This window comes from Talpa occidentalis, unplaced genomic scaffold, assembly GCF_014898055.3.
Source record: "Talpa occidentalis isolate TD23 unplaced genomic scaffold, MPIMG_talOcc4v2.1 talOcc4.15, whole genome shotgun sequence".
Classification (NCBI taxonomy): domain Eukaryota; kingdom Metazoa; phylum Chordata; class Mammalia; order Eulipotyphla; family Talpidae; genus Talpa; species Talpa occidentalis.
Window position 1 is genome coordinate 65,405,267 of NW_023601543.1, and position 22,776 is coordinate 65,428,042.

Consider the following 22,776-nt stretch of genomic DNA (forward strand, 5'->3'; position numbering starts at 1 on the left):
TCTTTGCATGTAAGTTCACATGAAACAACTGTATTGGTTTTCATGGCTGTGATGTATTCTAGTGTATGGAAGTCTGATAATTTGCTTGTTGAAGTCATTTATGCATCTTTAATTTTTTTACTCTGACAAACAATGCTATAATAAACATTCTTGAACATATTTTTGGTGCAAATTTTTATATTTCTGTAGGAAAAAAATTCTGAAGAACTGTTCTACATAGTTATGATGAGTTAGTATTATATGACTTTTTTAAAAAATTACAATTTGTATTGCCAAATTGCTTTTTGAAAAGTTGTACCTTTTTAATTACCACAAAATGTGAATTAAATTACTCATTTCTCCCACTAACTGGAACCTGCTGGTCTTATTAGTCCTTGCCAATCTAATAGTAAAAATAGATTACTTTATTTGCACTTTTATGCATTCACAAAACATAAAACTGACAAAGGACACTACATGCTTACTCACAAAAAGTTTAAGCATTAAGCATTTGTGCATGAAGGAACATATGAATATCCGTAGCAGCTTTATTCATTAGATCCCCAAATGGAAATTATCCAATGTCCATCAATAGGTAAATAGATAAATTAAAGTATATCCACAGATATAAATTAAGGTATATCCATAAAAGGAAGAAAACACTGATGCATACAATCACATGAGATAATCTCAAAAAGAGTATACCTCGTGAAAGAAGTCAGATAGAAGAAATTGTACAAAAGCAAAACTAATCTATGACTGAAGGAAATTCAGAATGCTCTATTCTAGTGTGGGAGTGGGGAGGGAAATGTATATCTGGCTTAGGATGGTGGTTATAAGGTCTAAAGGAATATACATTTGTCAAAGTTCATCAAAGAATACACTTAAAATGTGTAAATTCACTTTATTTGAATTATGTCACAACTGAGTTGACTTAAAAAAAGTTTGATAAATAATGTAAAATATTTCAAATGTGCACTAAAGTACAGAAAATAATATAAAAGCTGTTAGCGTTCTACCACATTTGTATTCCATCTCTGCTCTTAGAAAAGCAAACCATTACAGATAATTAGGAAGTTTTACCGTTCATCCCTTCTTCCCATTGCAGAGGAAATGATTCTTCCTAATAGGGTGTACCTAGTTCCCACAAATGATCATCTTCTCTGTATGTGTATCTCTACACAAATATAGTACCTATCATTTTTAATTTCATTTTTATGAACATTATGTTTTTAAGAATTACTCGTGTACATTGATTATAACTGCTCTGTGATAATTCTTTTGGAACAGACTCTCCATTCTTCTTCTGATGGACAGTTAGGTCATTTCCACTCTTTTATAAACTAATATTCTCATGCCTCTGGGCACAGTTACTTTCCTAGTTTTATTTAGTTTGGGAAAATATTTTTTTAAATATTTATTTATGCATACAAGAGTTGGGGTACAGGCCAGAGATGCGGGGGGTGAAGATCCACCAAAGACAGAGTGGAGGACAGAAACAGGCAGACTGACTGAAATACACTGCTGAGGGGAGCAGTGGGCGAGCCAGGAGAGGTCTGCTGTGCCATGCGGGTTTCTCCCTGGCTGGCCAGGGATCGAACTTGTGCTGCAGAGGCTGTGGATTGCTTCATAGTGCAGTGCTTAATCCCTTGCGCCACCAGGGAGGCCCCTGGGAAAATATTTTTTAATGTGGTTGTAATAATTTACACTTTCACCAGCAAGCTTCCCATAGTCCTAAATACTCCAAAACACCTCAAATCATTCATGTTATTATTTTTGCCAAATGTTAGCTCTCATTATGTCTCTTGCATTTTCTTTTTTTTCTAGTTATGTTGAATCTTTTTATATGTTTATTGACCATTCGAATTTTTATCGCTGTGAATGCGTTCCTCTTTGCCCATTTCTTATTTCTTCTATTTTTGTCTTTTTCTTATTGATTTGTGGGTGTTCTAGGCACATTCTGAATACTAGATCTTTTATCTGTTAAATTGTGTTTAATCAGTCACATTGACCAGTCTTTCCCTTTCTTGCTTCAATAACCTACATCTTATGCCTTTCTGAGAGTTAAGCCCTTGCCACATAAAGTGTGAGCCACAGACCAATAGCATCAGCACCATCTGGGAACTTGTTAAAAATGCAGATCCCTTGGGCCCACCCTGGATCTGATGAATCAGAATCAGAATTTTAATAAGACCACTAGATGATTTGTATGCTCATTAAAGATTTTAAAAATACTGGATTAAATGATTAAGAAAAGTGTAAAATTTCTCCCCTGGGGTAATAGCTCAGTAGTCCCATCTGCCTTCTGCTGTTTCTTTATAAATAACCCCCCTGGCTGTGGACATGTGTGTCCTCAGTTCACATATCCTGGAGCTGCATTATAAAATATTAGAAATCAAAGAAGCCATTAGAATTTGATCTGTAAATTTGGATATTGATGGGGTTTCAGAGTGGAGTTTGCCAAATGTAACATACCTGTTTATCTGATTCCAGAGAAGTTGAGAAGGCAGCTGCAGTGTAATGCAACTCAAAATGCCAGCCTTGGAAGTTTTGTTGAATGCTGTCAAGAATGGAACGAGTTCAGCTAGGAATCAAATGTCTTCCTTGTTCATACATAATCCATCAAATGTCTTCCTTGTTCTTACATGTATCTATTTTTAGTTGACATAAAATGCTCCACAAATGAATAACAACTAGAATTAATAAGGGAAATTACCCAGAGTTGTACATGTTGTCAGATGTGTGATGACTTCTGTATATCAACGTGATTTCCTGAGGCATATAGAAGTGACTGGCCACGTATGAAGGGGGCACCCGAAGCACACACAATTGCAGTGAAGACTGATCAAATTACACCTTAGAACACCCTCTCTTCTCCAACATGCGAGAGGAGACAGTCAGAAACCATCCAGCTACCAGACAGGAATGGTGGCAGAAGTAGTGAATAACCACTCCCTGGGTTCATGGGTCCTCCCACAATTCTCAGTCCCCTTGTAGCACACAGGAGCACAGAATTCTGGATCTGGCCAAAGGGTTGTAGGAAGGAGAAACATGTTACCTCTGGTTTGAAATATTTCATTTCCGGTTCCCTCCCTCTCTCCTTTCCTGCTACAGCAACCAAAGAGATCAGAAATCGCATATGGTACAGCTACAAGAGTTGACCCTCCATCCATAGCTGTGTCCCAGAGTAACCAGGTGGAACAGATCCTCCCACTGACCCATATTGGACATACAGCACCAGTGAGAAAGAATTGGTTTTGTTCGTGGGAAGCCACTGAGATTGGGTGCTGTTTGCATTGCAGCCTAAGCCTGTGCTAAGTTGACCGATACAGCGAGCACGGCTGACTCTGCCTTATTAATAATAGCTAACACTCTTGAGTGATACTCTCTGCCAGATACAGAGCTATAAATCCTTTTTTTATTTCAAGAGCACATTTATTTATCCATTTGTTTTTAATCCTGACCACAAAGCAGCAAAATCTGTAGGTTCATACTTTCAGTTGTAGATGTGATTCATTCAAGCAGTATCAATGAGATCAGCCTCAGTGCAGCTTTGTTACACGTGTTCATTTCGAGCTGTAAGTTCTCTGTGCATTACCTAGTATCTCACAATTTCTGAGAAAGACAATAGTTTTTCCGTAGATTATAGATCACGTGTGATATATATCCTATAAGCCAATAGTGCTTAGATAATATATGTGGCTCTAGATATGTACATCAAAGGTGTATTGTGAAGAAAGAGGCTTTCTTCCTTTCTTTCTGTTAGGCTAGAAATTGTCTCACCTAAGGCCAGTCTGTCCAAACGAGGTCTGAATGCCATCACTTCCTTCCTAACATTACTGAGTATTCCTTGACTCTACTGAATCTGTGCTTTCTCCCCTTCTATTCACGTTGCCCCTCAGCATTCTCAAGTCTCTCCAAGCTTAAGAAAAAAACCCTCCATTTGATTTCTTTCCTCTTCCAACCACTGTTTCCCCACCACTACCCTCCCAGCTCTAGCTCTTGTCTCTCATGCTTGCTTCTTTGTCTCGGTCTCTGTTGGTTCTTCCTCCTTCATGCTACCAAACAGCTCTTTCTGTCACTAATCATGCCTAGACTGCTGGATTCAGTAGACAGTTTTCACCTTATCACATTTCCCAGCATCACCCATCACAATGGACCACACCCTGCTGCTGAAACCCTATCCTACCATGGGTGCTTGGTGGTGGGTGTAGGGGGATAAAGTACACCTGAAGAGGTGGGAACCTGTACCCCCGATCATATACAGTGTTGTAAACCAAGCTCACCTCAATAAAAAGAATATATTTTTATTTTTATTATTTTTTTTAAGATTTATTTATTTATTTATACAAGCACTGGGTACAGTCTGAAGCGCGGGAGGGTGAGAGAATTCACCAGAGCCAGAGCGGGGAGCAGAGCAGGCAGAAGGACCGAAGTACACTGCTGAGGGGAGCAGCGGGCGGCAGGAGAGGTCTGCGCGCCATGTGGGACCCTCCTCCCATGGCCGGGGAGCAGCCGGGGATCGAACGGGCGCCGCAGAGGCCGCGGCCAGCTTCGCAACCCAGCGCTCAACCGCTGCGCCACCAGGAAGGCCCCAATAAAAAGAATATATTTTTAAATGAAAATTTATTTTTTTAATAATGCCTGTCGATGGTTCCTTATTACCTAATAATATCAAGGTCCATTTTAATTTTAACTCTCCTCTCCTCCTCAGGGCTCACATATTATGTATTTGACTAGAATTTTAAAGAATTCCAAAAAATGCTAGTGCTAGTGCATCTACATGATTTATTATCTCTATAACTTCATATGCAGTTTGTTCTCTCAAAATATTCATTCAGCTGACTTATTTATGTTTGTTCCATAGGAAAATACTGAAATTGCTCCTCTCATGCTCTCTTGTCCAGGCTGGAATGTTCTCTACTCTTTCTCATCCTTCAATTATCAGTTCAAATGTTACTTCTTTTAGAAAGCCTTCCCAAATCTGGGCAGAGTGTTCATCCCGTATATTCCAACAGCTCCTTCTACTGCCACATTATGATATCTATATTGCAATAGCATAGTTGCTAATGTCAAGTAAATTCAAACTCGCGGAAGACAAGGTTTATAGGTTTATGTTAATATTGTTTGTGGTTATATCGCTAGAGACTGCTAAAATTCCTGATATCTGATAGGCTCACAAAGACTGTGCCTTGAATCAATGAAGAGGTAGAACATTAGGGGGAAGTTTAGTTTGCCAGTTACTATGGGTAATAAAATTTAATGTAATAGTGGTGTCTCTGAAAAAACAAACAAACAAACAAAAAAAAAATAAGAAATCCTGTCCTGTGGGCTCTCCCTCTCTGGTCACTCTCCTTTTCAAATTCATCTGTGCTTCTGGGAGCACTCAACACCAAAATGTGCCTGTAAAAATATTTTTCAATAAAACACAAACTAAAGCATATCAAAAACAAAGTAAGTCTTTTAAAACAATGGCTTTCCTGGGCCTCACTGGTGGCGCAAGGGGTTAAGCACCACACTGTGAAGGAATCCACAGCCTCTGCAGCACGAGTTCCATCCCCAGCCGGCCAGGGAGCAACCCACATGGCGCAGCAGACCTCTCCTGACTTGCCCGCTGCTCCCCTCATCAGTGTGTTTCAGCCAGTCTGCCTGTTCTGTTCCCCACTCTGTCTCTGGTGAATCCTCTCACCCCCTGCATCTCTGGTCTGTACCCCAGCTCTTGGATGCATAAATAAATAAATCTTAAAAAAAATAAAATTCTGACTTTCCTATAGTAACTATTATGATGCTTGTAAAAAGAATATGAACTCCTTTCCAAAACACTTTAGGGTCCCTTCTTTACTGTTGCTTTAAGAGCTACCTAATAGACCTGCACTGCCTAGAAGTCAATAGACACAATTTCTTGTTCATTCTACCTCCTAAAGTATTTCCCAATCAGCCTGCTCTGCTCCAGTGTGACTGCTTGTTTGCATTTCTGCAAGAACCTCTGAACCTTCCTCCCTGCTTCAATGAATTCTCCACAAAGCAGTCAGGCAGGATGATTTCAGCAACACACATAACTCACCTTGTCACGCCATTGCTTAAAACCCCTCAGTGGCTTCTCATTGTTTTAGGATAAAGTCTCAGTTCCTTAATATGCTCAAGATGCTCACACTTTGTCATGAGCCCAGCCCATTGTCCTGGAAAGGACAATCTCCTCATGAGCCTTTGTAGGAGATTTACTCAGGGGTCTCTCACCAACCCAACCCCCCCCCTCCAGCATCTCTTTACATTTAATGCCCTTTCTTCAGATAAGTATTTTTTAGCCTCTCACATAAGGTCAGTGCTCCTTGTAAAAAAATTAATAATCCCCCAATTTGCTTTGGAAGTAAATGGTTATTTGTATATTGGGTAGTTTAATCTCCCTTCCCTAAGAAAGTAGTTACATGCTCTAGTACACAGAGGAATTCAGGGATCCTTGAATCCACTTTTGTCGGACTTTAGATTTTATGGCCACGACTACCACGTGTTCATAAACCTACTCATCCTGAAAGAAGGTGACTTTTTGCCTCTTGGGTTTACGATGGTGAAATGTTGGTACATGGGAAACTAAGGCTTAACACTAGAAAAACGACATCTGTGAGTTATGTTGTCCTGCTGCTGGTGAATCTCTTTGATCATATTTCCCTCAGCTTTCCTCTGTGGGAGGATATAAGGGGAGCATTCAGAGTAGAGATTGGACAGTCTAAACTGGACCCAGCTCTCCCATTGTATAATTCCCATATCCGTACATGGGGGTAACATTAACCACCTTACATGTTGGTACAGTGGGGCTCATTCATGCAATAAATATTTAATGAGCATCTAGTATGTAAACCAGGTCTTAGTGTGGATGCTGGAGACATCATTTAACGTGATTTAGGATGTTTAGCAGAGTGCCTATCTTATTGAGACTTATATTGATGGTTACTGTTACTGGGGTTACAGTTGCCTGATGACGTTTGCCTATGTTACATCAGCTTGGGGTATTTATGACGTCTCTCAAAATCGGAAGGTCAGCCAGACTTTGCCTTTCCACCAGGGTAAGCGGAGGCGTCGCCGCCTCTCCCCTCCGGGCCGCCAGAGGGCGCGCGGCTTCTACCTCCCCGCGTGCCCTCTGGGTGTGCGCCTGCGCCAAGCCTGCCCCGCTCCTCCGCTCCCCTCCTTCTCCCTCTTCCCAGTTCCCGGTGCCCGCCTTCCCCTCGCTCACTGCCCCGCCTCCAGCTCCTAACGCTCCGCCTCCGTTGCCCCTAGCGGCTGTTTGTTGACTTCCGGGAGCGCGCCGCTGCCTATGCCCGGAGTGCCGCTATGGGGGCCCCAGGGGCTTCTGTGGCCCGCGTCTGGGCTGAGGGGCAGCTTTAGGCTCCACCAGGTCGCGCCCGCCGCCTTCCCAATCCAGTCAGAGGCTCCCCGTCGCGCCCTCGTCATGGGGGAATCCACCGAAGTAGTGCCCGGTGAGTCGCGCCCGCTGTGGTGGCGGCGGGCCGGGGGGAGGGTCCGCGGGCGGGCGGGCGGCCAGGCCCCGCCTCCGGGCCGGCCCCGTCGGGGAACAAGCCCGGGCAGCCGCCGCCGGGCTGGGGCCGGAGCTCGGGCCGCGCCGCGACGGAGGGGAAAGAAAGGGGCGGATGGAATGGCGGGGGGACCGCGGGCAGGGCGGGGGTGCCTGGGTTCCTTTTAAATAAGATTTCGATAAGTTTGTCGAAGGCAGGGACAGTTTCCACCGCCCCGTAAACTTTCTGGAGCACCTCTTCCACGTCCCCAGGGGCCAGTTTTGTATGGCGCGGAGGGTTGGGGGGTATGGAGAGAGTCGGGGGCGAAAAACGAAGGGAGAAAACGACGACTTGGGGAAAGGGGGTGAGAGGGGAACCTTTAGCGAGTTGGGTTTTTTTTTAAGATTTTCCCCATTGGCTCCAGAAAGGTATTTGAGGTTGTGACCCGATGTGCGTGTTGTGACCTCATAGGTGCTGTATAACAGAAACACATTTCAAACCAGTGCTTATTCTAACCACTTGACATACGCTCAGATCTTTTCTATAATGCCAGTATTTTATTTTTTAAGATTTATTTATGTATACAAGAACTGGGGTACAGACCACAGGTGGTGGGGGGGTGGTTTGAGAGGATTCACCAGAGACAGAGTGGGGGAGCAGAACAGGTGGATCTACTGAAACACACTGCTGAGGGGAGCAGCAGGGAGACAGGAGAGGGCTGCTGCGCCATATTGTGGGTAGCTCCCTGGCTGGCCAGGCCCGAACCCACGCTGCGGAGGCTCGGACAGCGTCACAGTAGGGCGCTCAACCGCCTGCGCCACCAGGGAGGCCCAATGCAAGGCTTTTAAAATGGTGATCGTGACCCAATGAAACTGATTTTCTGACCCACGAATGGGTCACAGCCAACAGGTTGAAAAACACTGGAATTAAACAGAATCGTACATTCACTGAAATATGTATTACCTTTTCTACTGTATTCTTGGCTCTAACATGATTAGATCCCTACCCTCCTGGAGCTCAGAGCATAGAAAGAGATAAAAGAAAGCAAAAGGGCAGTACCATTTGAGGGTAAGTGCCAGGGGGTCAGAGCAGAGCCTCCAAACCCTGGCTTGGGTGAGGATATCAAGGAAGGCTTCCTGGGACACTGAAACGGGACAAAATTGTTGAAATTATTCGTCCTAGAAGAACCCAGAGCCTATTCTAAAACCTGGCCTCCCAAGACTCAATCACCAGTTTGAACTGATACCTCACAATTGTTCTCAAAGATTTTCTATAGTGACTAGTATTTCGTGCACTGATATTTATTAATAGTTAATTTCACTGTGCTTTTCTTCCTGGTACCTATTAATAGTTTCTTTATGTCTGATAATCCTTGAGATTTCAAATGCTGGATTTGGCCTGTTGGGAGCACCGCTTGGTAACAACAGGACTGTTAATAATTGAGGAATGCCTTCCTTGTGATAGCTCTTATAACAGTAAATGAATAATACATATTTCACTTAGTAGATTTCAGAAATAAAACTCCAATGAAGTCTGAGCAGTGAGACTGAATTCAGGTGGGAGGACAAACACAAACAAGGTCAGAGCAGAGGCAAAGATGCCACAAAACATGGAATTTAGAGAGATAAGTTACTAATAAAATATTTTAGTAACAGGCTACATAGCAGGGGTTGTAAAATAGAAACTATCATTTATTTGCAGATTCTGGTGCTGTGTTTACATTCGGAAAAACTAAATTTGCTGAAAATATTCCTAGCAAGTTCTGGTTTAAAAATGACATTCCTGTTCATCTGTCATGTGGAGATGAACATACTGCCATTGTTACAGGTTAGTATTAAAATCCTAAATGAAGATAGTAATACTTCGAGAGTCCTATATTACAGATGTGCTGTGTTTTAACGTATTGGAAATATATAGAAAGTTTTGTTTGTTTTTTGCTGTGCCTGAGAATTATTGACAAGTTGATTGATCAAGGGAGGAAACTTAAAGTCCCTTTAGTATATTTAAGTATGCTTTTCTTTGCACACAACTTTATTGGAGTTAATGTATTTTAATATAGCTATATAATAAACAATCATTTAATCTTAGGAACTCCTTTACACCTAACAGAATCTGGCTCCTTAGATAGACAAGGTAACCTGTTTCAAGTGGAAAAGCCATGACTTTTAAGTGTAGCTTTTTCTCTTGCTTTGTGATGACTTCACCTGGGGTTACTTTATGTTGTAAATGTTTCAATTTATTGTTTCTTTTTCCTTCCCACCAGGAAATCATAAGCTTTACATGTTTGGCAGTAACAATTGGGGCCAGTTAGGATTAGGATCAAAAGCAACTGTTAGCAAGCCAACGTGTGTCAAAGGTTTGGGGTCTTTTCTTCTTTATCACTTCAAATGCTTAACAAACTATAAAGTACTTTATATTGATTATGTGGTTCATATTTTAAGTATAATGCCCTTAGTTCTTCATTTTAAATATTTGCTTGAATGTTATTGGCATTGAACTTTATTTTGTATATGTATTCAGGTCTACTTTTGTATGTTAGGGTCTAAACATCACGTTGATGTTACACCCAGATTCTCCCACTGCAGTTCAGCATCCTTTTCCTTCTCCCTGTTTGTAAAGCTCCTTAGCATCTCCATGCTACTTACAGGCTGTGGCCTGGAGCTCCTGAAGTATTTCACATAGCCAAAAAGTATTTATTGAACACAGTCTGCTGAACACTGGGCATATTCATGGTGACTGTGAGCCTTACTCTCAAATACCTGGTAGATGAGCTAACGGGAGTGTCTAGACTTGGTTTCCTTGAGACTAAGGACTTTGTTTCAGTGATCTTTACACCCCCTATGCTGTGCATTTGGGAGATGTTCTGTAAATGTTTACTGCATATTTAAATGAATGAGGATCTTTAACGCTTCATGCCCATGAATGTAGGATTTACAGTGCCTTGGTGGTGAGCTTGGTGATGATAATGTCAGGTTGATGAAGAGGCAGCACAAGCAAACATAATGGATCTCAGTGCATATTAATCACCTGTGGAGTTTTTTTAAAATATATAGATGTCTGGGCCTTACCCAGAACCACTGACTCACATTCTCAGGGATGGGCTGAGCTATCTTTATTTTTCTCAGAATTCTGCTGGCTATTATGATATGTACCTAGTTCTGGAAACCTTCAGTTTATTAGTTAAAAACATCACTTTGGAGTCACATAGGCCTGGGCTTAAATCTCAGTGCTACCACTTAGTTACCACTAAATCTGGGCTATTTATCATTTTTATAACCATAAAAATTATCGTATTTTTATATTTTAGCTTTAAAGCCTGAAAAAGTGCTGTTTGCTGCCTGTGGAAGGAACCATACCATCATTTCAACAGGTACAGTCTTCAGTCTGTATGACTTCCTGCTGGATTTCAGGACTGAGGTCTCCATTAGAATTTATAGCTTTGTAAAGTGAATAGAAACAGTGTTTGGGCAACAGATTAAGATTTATAAAACTGTACGTAGTTAGTAAGCTTGTTTGCCTTTGAAAATATGCTGATAAATATTAACTGGCTGCAGACAAAGCTGGTTTTCTCAAATCCTATCAAGGGACAACCTCTCCTTATCTGTGTGCACATCTCAGGGACCAGTTCCTTCTGATCTTGGTCTTCCCTCTTCTCTTCTGAGGGTGAGTAGAAGCCATCCCCCAAAAGCTGTTGATTTAAGTGAGCAGAACTCCAGTCAAAATCCAAACACTTTTTGTATATGTGTGTGTGTGTGCGTGTGTGTGTGTAGAAATTGACATGGTGTTTCTAAGTTTATATGTAAAAGCAAAGGACCTAGAATAACCAAATAATTTTGAAAAGAACAAAATTAGAGCACTCACACCACCAGATTTCAAGACCTACTGTAAAGGCACAACAATCAAAACTGTTTGCTGTTAGTGAAAATATAGACAAAGGTGAGTGGAACAGAATAGAGTCTGGAAGTACAGTACACATACACACCCAACTAATGTTTTTTTTAAGATTTATTTTTATTTATTTATGCATACAAGAACCGCGCTGTAGGCCAGAGGTGCAGGGGGTGTTTAACCAAGGTGCCAAAGCAGTTCAATGATGGAACATTAGCCCTCCGGGGCCTGGCCACAGAGCAGTCCTTCCCGCCTCCTATCCTGTGCACACAGCTTTTTCTGTCTTCAGGCTACTCTGACTTGGCTCCTCCTCACCTCTCTACACTCCTTTACACTTTTCCCTTGATGAAATGTCTTTTCTCTTTCTCTTATTTAAATTACTCCTTTGAAAATCCAGTATGTCTTTACCTTCCATGGAGTTTTTTATAACCAACATTTTACTAATGTAGTTCTCTGAATAACTTTAGCATTTCAACAATTCCAGTTTGCTCTGTATGTTTTATTTTATTTTTTTTAAAGATTTATTTATTTATTTATACAAGCACTGGGTGCAGTCAGAAGCACAGGAGGGTGAGAGAATTCCCCAGAGTCAGAGCAGGGAGCAGAACAGGCAGACTGATGAAGCACACTGCTGAGGGGAGCAGCGGGCGAGGCAGGAGAGGTCTGTGCATCATGTGGGGCCCTTGCCGGCGGCCGGGATGGAACCAGCGCTGCAGAGGCTGCAGGCAGTTTCACAGCCCAGCGCTCAACCGCTACGCCACCAGGGGAGGCCCTCTGTATGTTTTAAAATGTGCAGTTCAATTCTTTGTGGCCTTGTAGCACCTTCCATTTGTAAAAGCTAGTCTTGTTTCTCTGATTAGGTTTCATTTTTTTCTAAAATAGTATCTAATTAAAATTTTTTGTTGCTTTTGCCTTCAGTTTTCCCAATAATATAGCAAGGTGTTAACTTCACGGTACATTTTTACTAAATAATGTGTGTGTTTTTAAAAATCTTGATTAATTAAAAACTTACTGGCAATAGTTATTATCTAGGTATGATATACTTCTTATTCAATCAAGAAAGTAATTAAAAGGAACTCTCCTGAATTGCTGGTGGGAGTGCAAACTGGTCCAACCACTATGGAGAGCTGTGTGGATATTTCTTGACCTACTAAAGATAGAGCTTCCATATGATCCAGCAATTCCACTCCTAGGTATTTACCCAAAGGACACAGAAACATCAATTCCAAAGGGCACCTGCATCCCTATGTTTATAGCAGCACTATTTACAATAGCTAAACTATGGAAACAACCCAAATGCCCCAAAATAGATGACTGGATCAAGAAGATGTGGTATGTACCACATACACAATGGAATATTACTCAGCAATCAAAAAAGATAAACACATGCAGTTTGCAGCAACATGGATGGAGCTAGAAGGGATCATGCTCAGTGAAATAAGTCAGAAAGAAAAAGAAAAATACTGGATGGTCTCACTCATAGCAGGACTTTAGAAAACCTAAATAAGGGACCAGGAAAAAGACTAATTAATACAAAGTAAAAATCAAAATAGACAAGCAACTATAAACCAGAGACACACTACGGGGTGAGGGAGGGACGTGGAGAGGGAGGATTAGGGTCAAAATAAGGGGGCGTGCAATTGTATGGGGAATATAACCAAAATGAAAATGCATACATTGTGTAAAAATGAAAAATGATGTAAGAATTATATAAAATATTAAAAAAGAAAGTAATATACAGTTATAAAGTGCTTACAATGAGCCAAATATTGTTCTAAGAATTTTTAAGATGATGACTAATTTAATTTTCATAACAGCTCTAGGAAGTATAGGCAGAAGAGGAAAATGAGACACTGAGATGTGAGCTCTAAGTGCAGCTTACCCACACTCACAACTGTTAAGAGGCAAGCCAGAAAATGCACCCCAAAAGTCTGGCTCTGAGTCCTGTCTCCTAAACAATGCTATACGGCCTTCTTATTTAGCTAGAAAATTAAAATACTTACATGACAATTTTCATGCTTCTCTTTATATTCTTTTTTGATTAGCCTCATTTACTTGTTACTTATTATATCTTAGGTTTAATAGGTATGGAAGTTAAAATTAACGAACCACATCTCTGTTAAAACAGCTTGATTTAGATAATAAACTAATTTGGAGATTACTTTCATCTTTTTTGCTCTGAATTAAGAGTGCTGTATTAACAATACATCTCTCACATTCAATGCATTTCAATTGCTACTTAAATTCTATAATGATATCTAGAATTAAAATTTCACCACAATGTTTAACCTTTCTTGTTTTGCTTTTATTTTTGACAGCATAATGCAGCAATTCAATTTATAGGCTAATGCCAGCTTTCAACTTTCTTCACTATTCAAAGAAGTAGTACCTGGTATACACTGGCCTGTCTCATGAAAATGGTGACTTTAGTATACTGATATTTTCTTTTCCATGTGCAGAAGGAGGCAAAGTATATGCAGCCGGAGGAAACAACGAAGGACAGTTGGGACTTGGTGACACAGAAGAAAGAAACACTTTTCATCAAATCAGCTTTTTTACATCCCAGCATAAGATTAAACAGCTTGCTGCTGGATCCAACACTTCAGCTGCATTAACTGGTGAGACTTTCAAACCGAGACACATCCCTTTACTTTAGACAGCACATACCAGCTCAGTACACTGAGGACAGCATTGCTGTTTAGTTTTCTTTCATTGACCATGTTTTTTCAGAAGACATTTAAAATACAACTTTGAGTCATGACATGTATTGCACTGTTATGCTTATTTCAGATTTAGGTATGGACATGCATTTCAAAGGTAAGTGTTAAAGTACATCCTAAGCTATGCTGTTTTATTGCTCCTTTAGATGTCCTCAAATACTGTCATCATCATAGGTTCTGTAAGTCATGCTTGTAGCTTTTATGAAGTTGCTGTCAAAAACTAGAAATCTAATTGTTCAAATGTGGTGTGTAGTAGTCATTGAATCACTCTGCCCTTCCTATCAAAAGCCCATATGAGAAATGTCTTTAAAATTTGGAGCCAAGATAAACCTGGTGTCACTGAAGAGGCTGTTGGTGTGCTCCCAGGCAAGAGCTGGGTGACGTGATGAGTTGCTAAGACCATCCAAGGGGCCAGAACGGACCCACAGTTCCATCCTTTTAGGCTGTCAGCTGTGCAGTTAGAATATTGACAACCTTCTCTTGGTTCCTATTTTCAATTGTCTTTTTTTTTTTCCTTAAAGCCACTTTCTTTTTTCTTTCTTTCTTTTTTTTTTTAAGATTTATTTATTTATGCAAGCACTGGGTACAGTCAGAAGCGCGGGAGGGTGAGAGAATTCACCAGAGCCAGAGTGGGAAGCAGAGCAGGCAGAAGGACCGAAGTACACTGCTGAGGGGAGCAGCGGGCGGCAGGAGAGGTCTGCACGCCATGTGGGACCCTCCTCCGGTGGCCGGGGAGCAGCTGGGGATCTAACTGGCGCTACAGAGGCTGCGGGCAGCTTCGCAACCCAGCGCTCAACCGCTGCGCCACCGGGGAGGCCCATTTTCAATTGTCTTTTAATTTACCTTTAGTATTATTAAACTACTTCAAAGATCAAATAATTTTTAAATTAAAGACATAAGTAAATAAGTAATTCTTGGTAATTCCTTTCTAGCTTAACTTTTCAAAGAGTTAACCCTATTTTTGAGCTGCTTTATATGCTAATACAATTCCTTATTCTTTGAAGCTAGCTTATGTGTTTTCCAGTGTAAAATGTCAAAGAATGTTTAGTGAAATACATTTATCTTTTTCTTCCTTTAAAACGTCATTTCCACAGTGTTCTCAAGAGCAGGCCCTTTTGACCTGGGACTTGCCCAGGAGATGTCCGGTGTGACTTACACTGTTGTTCAGCTTAGTTGCAGGTAGACTGCTCAAAGGGAAGAAACCATTTTCTGTTAGAGACATTAGAATAAGATAAGGTTATTACAATAGGAAAGGACAGCCTGTTTTTGATATGGAGATAAAAGTATGGGCAAAGTGGACTGTGGTGGAGAACTATGGGTGGTTTGGTGGTGAGTACAGTGTGGTAACAACACCTGAGGGGGGAGACCCTATATCTCTAAAACATAAATAACATTGTAAACCAATGTTACCTCAATAAAAGAAATAAGTACACAACTAAATGATTTATACCAGGCTATTCTCTGTTCCTTATCATTACAGAAATATTGCATAATAGAAATTGAGCTCGTTAAGTAGCCAGCTGGTATAAGTGTCTTAGTATTTTGTTTTTCAAAACACAATTTTTCTAAATTGAAAAATAAATGGTCTGTTGGAAATACGATAAACTTGATATCCCTGCTACCTTTTAAAACCATTTCCCCCCCTTACGTTTTCTCTATAGAGGATGGAGAGCTTTTTATGTGGGGTGACAATTCTGAAGGACAGATAGGCTTAAATAATTTAACAAATGTGTGTGTACCTCATCAAGTGACCGTTGGGAAACCCATCTCTTGGATCGCTTGTGGATATTACCATTCTGCTTTTGTAACAAGTAAGACAACAGTTTGGATTCATAGCTATTACTGAATTAATAACAATATGATTGTTCATATTTATCTTGCATGGATCACTGTTCTTTTCCCTTAATAGTGGAGGGGAAACTGTTCACGTTTGGAGAAACTGATGGTGGGAAGTTAGGTCTTCCCAAAGAGCTGCTCCTCAATCACGGAACACCCCAGGAGGTATCTGCAATTTGTGAGAAGGTGATCCAAGTAGCTTGTGGTGGAGCACACACGGTGGTTCTCTCAGGTATGTGTGGAACCTGCTGCTCTGTGGTGACTAAGGAAAATTTTTCTTACATGTGTTTTTTATTATGATAAGAACACTTAACATTTGATCCACCCTCTTAACAGATTCTGAAGTGTACAATACAGTGTAGTTATGTGTAGGCACAGTGTGTACATCAGAGCTCTAGCACTACCTGGCATAGCTGAAACCAGATCTGATGGTTAGCAGCTCCCTTGCCCCCCACTCCCAGCCCTTGGCTCCCACTAGTGTAGTCTCTGCTTCTGTGAGTTTTCTCTTTTAGATACATCATCTGTGATGATCATGCACTTAGTTCCCTATCTTTTATTCCTATAGTTAATATATATTTTTGGCATGTAGAAGTTTTTAAGTAAAATAAATCATCAGATTGTTTTTGCTGACATAATTAACCTTTTCATGATTTTAACAGCTTTAATGACAGCAGATAACATTGTTTTTAGCTCATTTTCAAAAACAAACTTTTCTTCATGTATGTGTATTCCATATTTATCTAAAATTAACACCTTTTTTTCCTGCAATATCTTCTTTTGGAGGAATTCCCTATTCATGCTATTTTCTACATGCCATTGATAACCCTTTTCTTTGTGTTATTGACAATGTCTTAATTGGTGATTTGTTTGTGATCTTTACGTTCTGCAATAGTAATTCATTAAAAAGTGTTAAGCTTTTAAATTATAGATATTAAAAGAAAGTTAGAACCATAATAGTAATGTCACTTTTGTTTTCTGAATTTTGTATTTGGTATTACATGTCATGTCTCAAGACTAGCCAATATGTTAAAATATACTTATTACTTGATATTGTGCTTACTAAATTGATGCTCCTAAATTTATTAGCTTTAGGATTAGTTTTAGATGAGTAGTATAAAGGTAATATAGTCAGGTAATGAATTATTATGGGTTTTTTGGATCAAAAAGAAATTAGCAGTTTCTGAAGTCACCACTTAAGCTTTAGTAACCCAGGGTTGTACATGATCTAGACAAATTTGGAATAATTAATTCTCAGATGATAAGCTTACTGTTGCAAGGTGATGGAGCAGTATCTTGTCTTTGGGTTTTCTTCTGTTACGTTGATTTTCTTTGTCATCTTGTTCTAGTCCCAGTCATGCTTATTAAGCTATGGTTTCCCAGAATACACTTTCCAGTTGGAATTTTTTCCAAGTTAGAAGTAATTTCTTAAGACCTCTTCTCTAAATTTGGAAAAAATTCTGAGGTTTAAGTTTTTTTTGAGTTTCTGCTCACAAAATAAATTTTCATATATTTTCAAAAAGATTTATTCTAGGAATTAAACTTGGAAAGTAATCTCTGTACATTATCAGAAAATTCATTCTGTAGACAGAAATGCAACTTTTTATTTATGTGCTATGTATTTTCTCTAGTTTATACAAAGATTATAGAAATGATTCATTTATTCCATGACTAAAAATTATTCTGAAGGACCATGTTGATTATATAATTCAACCATACCTCATAAAGTAGTATCATTTAAAATGAACCCCAAGATAATCCATGATAATTTTAATTATGCTTAATATTAAGATGCATTTAAGTGTGATTTATTTTCTTTGCAGTATTGCAAGCATTTCACTTTCAGTGGACTTTGTTTTGAGACTAAAAACCATGTTGCCAGAATCTGTTTTCTCCAGATTTTTCTAGACTTTGGAAAATCTCAGACCACTAAAGTAATTGTGGGAATCAACAGATGGTTGCCATCTTCTAATTTGCATTTAGCTAAATTGCCCAAAAAAACCTAAAAAACAAAAAAACCTCTGTTCACCATATCATAAAATACAGGGCATTTTCAAAACAAAAAATGTTAAAGTTCTTTATTTTACAATAAAAGACACCTCATTAAATTATATAAATGCATCTCTATAGAAAATTCATTACTTAACCTATGTTTTACATTTCTCCATGGATCTGTGAGTGCTTTATTATGAGCCAGCCCAGGTGAGAAACCTGTGTTCTGGATCACAGTGGGGACAGAAATACTAATCATCAGTTTGACTAAGTACTAAATTGAATACCTAAAAGAGTATTATAAAGTACTTTGTGAAACTTTAAAGGAAAGAATATCTAACCATCTGTTCTAGGGCTTTCCCTTCACTAAAAGAAAGGACTTTAGTTAGATGAGACCGTGGAGCTCCTCCCCAGCTTTGTTTTTCCTTGCCTATAACTCTTTTAAAATGTGCTGGCCTATCATTCATGAAAACACTTTAAAGATCATTTAAATTAGTATGCTGCTGCTGAATTCATTAAACATAATATTTATACGCAACCATGATAGATTAGTGTAAGGACAGGAAGACCACAGTGCAGGTTTTCTGATTCAGCAGACCGGGTAAAGGAGGAGTTCTGGAGCCCTCAGGGGTTTTGCAGGTCTTTTATTTAGATTTACCAGGCATATGGCAGGCAGGGGTACTGGGGGGCCGGGAGGCTGGCAGTCCTCCCAGCCCTCAGCAAATCCTCACTCTATCTGGGCTCTCTGGCGTGCTCTCTGCTTCTCTTCTCTCGGCTTCCATTCGTTCTTGGCTTCTGCTGGCGTCCCTGTGATGCCACCCTTATAAACTCAGTCTCTCAGCCAGGTGTACCCACTTCAGGTGCCCGCCATCAGGCATGCATTCAGGAAACCACAGGATTCCCTCATGTATCCTAATGGTGGGAGGGCAGAAAAGCCTGATACTTTTTTTTTTTAGTATTTATTTATTTATACAAGCACTGGGTACAGTCAGAAGCGCGGGAGGGTGAGAGAATTCACCAGAGCCAGAGCAGGGAGCAGAACAGGCAGAAGGACCGAAGTACACTGTTGAGGGGAGCAGCGGGCAGCAGGAGAAGTCTGCGCGCCATGTGGGACCCCCCTCTGGTGGCCGGGGATCAAACCGGCGCTGCAGAGGCTGCTGGCAGCTTCGCAACCCAGCGCTCAACTGCTGCACCACCGGGGAGGCCCAAGCCAGATACTTTTTACCTTACCCTACAATTAGAAAATACAACTAATGGTTGTAGTTGATGGTTTCATTAGTTTCTCCTTGGAACCAAGGGCTGCTATTGTGGACGTTTCAGGCAGGAACTTGAAATACTGTAAGTAAGCCTGAAGGCTGTATCTTGTGTGTTTCCACATCAGATACCAAAAGACAAGAAAGGCCCAATTTTAAGATGGAGTCCACAATGAAGCCTGAATCCCAAGGAAAATGAGGACTTCCCCTAATTTCTCCAGTTTATATTTGGACAAACTTAAAATTTCTATAGGGAAAGAGTCACTAGTCATGAAATCAAATGTAGTCTGTGAAATTAGAGTAATGTGCATCTGCAGCTAACTAATAAAATCTGTTTTCCTAATACAGTATTGTTTATTAATGATGGATTACATTGTTAAATGTTATGAAGATATTACCCAGAGTTATATTAGTTGTTATATGTAATTCCTAGATAGAAGGCTCTTAAGTTATTTTAAAAAATAGTGACTGCTGTCATCACTGATCATTCTAGCACCTGAAAGTGACCCTAACAGGGTAAGGAACAAAACCTGGTGACGGGATTCAGATGCTTAAATGGTCTAACTTCACAGACTAATATCAGACAGTCCAAGAAACTTAGAGTAGTTGTTGGCTAGCTAGAGGTAGACAATTGTTTTTAATTTGCCCAACATTCTACAATTAAGCTGAATATTCGTAACTGGAGATGTGTGGATTAATTAAACTTAGAGGTGGCATTTTTTTTTACACTAAAAGATCTTTTGGCTCAATATAACTTCATATCCTTAACACAGAATATTTTCGTTAAGAAGTAATCTGTTTTATTTATAAAGTAAAAATTCTTATCAGATAGGAAATAAATTGTAAAACAGTTGGAAAGATGTTCTTGACCACTGAATGTCCTATTATATTTGAAAATCTGCCTATTTTCTCATTTAATCGTCACGGCAACTCTATTAGATAGGAGTTATAACATCAGAGACTTATACTTTCCTAGCTAATATTAATGGACATTTGGGTTTCTACCTGAATCCAAAGCTCTTGCTCTTCTTCCTCCAGCAGGACAATTAATGTATTGGACTAAGGAGAGGTAGACTTAATAGAACAAACCCCTTGCTTCCTAATAGCCAGAGTTGTAGGTCAAAAGGACTCTTTCATCACCACTCATTTATCCCGCTGTTGTATTGCTCCTTATTTATCCTGAATTTCCATTTCTCAAAAAAATATATGAGCTAACATTTACTAAGTTACTGAAGATCCTTTGAAATCACTGGAATCACTTAAAAATGCTAGTAATAGAGGAAAGCTTTTTTCCTTCCTTTTATTATTGCATTTACTTGTAAAGGAGCTTTACCTAGGAATAAATGTAGCATATTTTTTTTTGTAAGTTTTGATTCCCATGGAAATTTTCCTCTGAAGCTCTTTTATACAGTAGATTATTCTATCAATCTACTTTTGAAAGTCAGGAGATTTTCCATAGGAAACATTTTTCATTTAAGACAGTGAAAGGAATTAACTTGCTGACAATGATGCTTTTTAAAGATCTGAGTGGTAGTTAAAGGAATATTTTAGGTAGTTCGCTGACTTAAATGTCTATAGCAATTCCTTTTATGGTTATATATAAAAGATATAATCAGGCCTGTGACATAACTTTTACAATTGTGTGCCTTGTCATTTTTCTCTTCTTTTATCATTGAGAAATGTGTACTTAAGTAGTAGATATTCTTATATGGGTGTTTCCCTCAGAGGCATGTAGCCTTCAATATAACAGGTTGAATATCACAGCTTTTCTGGATAGAACCATAGCAGTGTCTTCTTTCCTGCAACCCTTTTCTTATATTCGCCCCTTCCCTTTCAGAGAAAGCTGTATACTCCTTTGGACTGGGACAGTTTGGTCAGTTGGGTCTGGGCACTTTTATTTTTGAAACCTCGGAACCCAGAGTCATTGATCGTGTTAAGGATCAGAAAATAAGTTCTATTTCCTGTGGAGAAAATCACACGGCTTTGATAACAGGTACAGATCAGAATTTCTGTTATATAATTACAGAATTGGGTCTATTTTATATTACAAAATAAACATATCAAATGAATGTATCTAGAATAAGCAAAGGAATTAATAACTGAGAAAATATGCCAAAATATGAAGCTGTAAACTCCTTTTTAATATTTTCCATTTAAATCAGTGTAAATGAGCAGAAGATTTAGAACCTCCAAATATTTAAGTGCTATCAGAGGTAAGACCACAATATTCTACTTTGGCAGGAAGCTGGAATATTTTTGAAGTTGTATCACTTTGAATGCTCTTAACTCTATGTAGGCCAGAGGGAAAAATCTTACAAGGAAGAACTTAAAACATTCTCCCTGTTCCATCTGACAGAACTGCTTGCAGGCTGAATACATTCTTAAGATGTGTTTGACACCAGGAGAGCCACTGCCTGCCTCTCTCCACAGAGATAGAGACAAGGCGCCTCAAAGATCATGAGTAAATATCTAATCCCTCCATATTTTCCACTCTATAGTTTCTCCTCCATCCAAGGAGATGCTGCTTTGGCCTATTTCTCAACCTCAGAAATTAGGTGCTGCTAATGTATGACTCTGTACAGAGTCTCCCCTAAAAAGACGCACTCACTCACTGTAGGTGATTGAGACACTCCACTAATTTAATTGGTTTGGAACAAAAAACTAATTTTACTACTCTAGCTCACATTTCTATCTAAAAATGAAGTAAAGCATTAAGGAGTCAGAAATCATACAGTATTTTAAAATAATCTAGATACTAGTATGTCTCCATTCTTTTCCTTTTTCCAAAAATGCTTCCGCTGTGATGGAGCTCATCTAATGGTATCTGGTTAGGGGAACTGGGAACCAGCAAATGTAAGGTACTTCCTTCCCCAAAGAACCTTTGGAGAAAAAACACTTGCCCATTTTGAAGTATCAGTACTCTTGTTACTATAGCATAAAATAGAACTATATGGAATGTATTTATCACAGACAGGGTAGAGCTGTTTCTGTGTATCCCTTGCTGCTGCAAGGTTTTCCTCTCAATTCCTCTGTCCTTCCTGCCATTTTTTTCATGAACTCTAAATTGCCATTGATAGAAAATACTTAACTTTTTATGGATCATCTAATGTGTAATTAGATTATTTGGTTGAACTTTCATAATACCTTTCCTCCTGATGTAAAAAGTTATAGCACAAATAATTGAACTTTAATTTTGATTGCCTTTTTGCGCATGAAGCCTCCCAAAGTGATCAGTATTAGGGAATTTTTTTCTCTAGGATTAATGAGAGGTGTGTAATAAGTTATCTAAGTTCTTGTCAGTTCCTCTGCATAGTTAGTGGCTCATATTTGAAAAAAACTCTCTGAGATTGGAAGTACAATTGGGTAGAATCAGTTTATTTTTTCTGGCTAACCCTAGTAAAGTTACAAGGCAAACCTTGAAACCTGGATAGAGAAATCAAAGTAAAAAAGAAGAGGATGCTGAAATAAAGATAATAAGGAAAATATCTTTAAAAAGGAAGTAAGTATTATAAGAGTCCAAATTTAGAATCTGAACACTGTTTATTGCTTATTTATAGGGAATCTATTTTTATATGTTAGCTTTTGAACTTAGCACCTTACTAA

At 39.3% G+C, this 22,776-nt stretch overlaps 1 protein-coding gene across 5 annotated transcripts in view; it reads left to right on the forward strand.

Moving 5' to 3' along the window:
* Positions 1-7,236: 7,236 nt before the first annotated feature.
* RPGR (retinitis pigmentosa GTPase regulator) overlaps positions 7,237-22,776 on the forward strand; it is a 54,783-nt gene continuing 39,243 nt past the window's right edge. For 3 of the 5 annotated variants that reach the window (XM_037512535.2, XM_037512533.2, XM_037512536.2), the window contains exons 1-8: positions 7,252-7,451; positions 9,189-9,314; positions 9,751-9,843; positions 10,795-10,857; positions 13,835-13,993; positions 15,757-15,906; positions 16,005-16,163; positions 21,011-21,166. In XM_037512535.2, the coding sequence (XP_037368432.1) occupies positions 7,289-7,451; positions 9,189-9,314; positions 9,751-9,843; positions 10,795-10,857; positions 13,835-13,993; positions 15,757-15,906; positions 16,005-16,163; positions 21,011-21,166 (1,069 nt within the window). In that variant the 5' untranslated portion in view covers positions 7,252-7,288. Of the gene's footprint in view, positions 7,452-9,188; positions 9,315-9,750; positions 9,844-10,794; positions 10,858-13,834; positions 13,994-15,756; positions 15,907-16,004; positions 16,164-21,010; positions 21,167-22,776 lie in introns of all 5 variants that reach the window. The other 2 variants (XM_037512532.2, XM_037512534.2) reach the window with 2 other exon arrangements.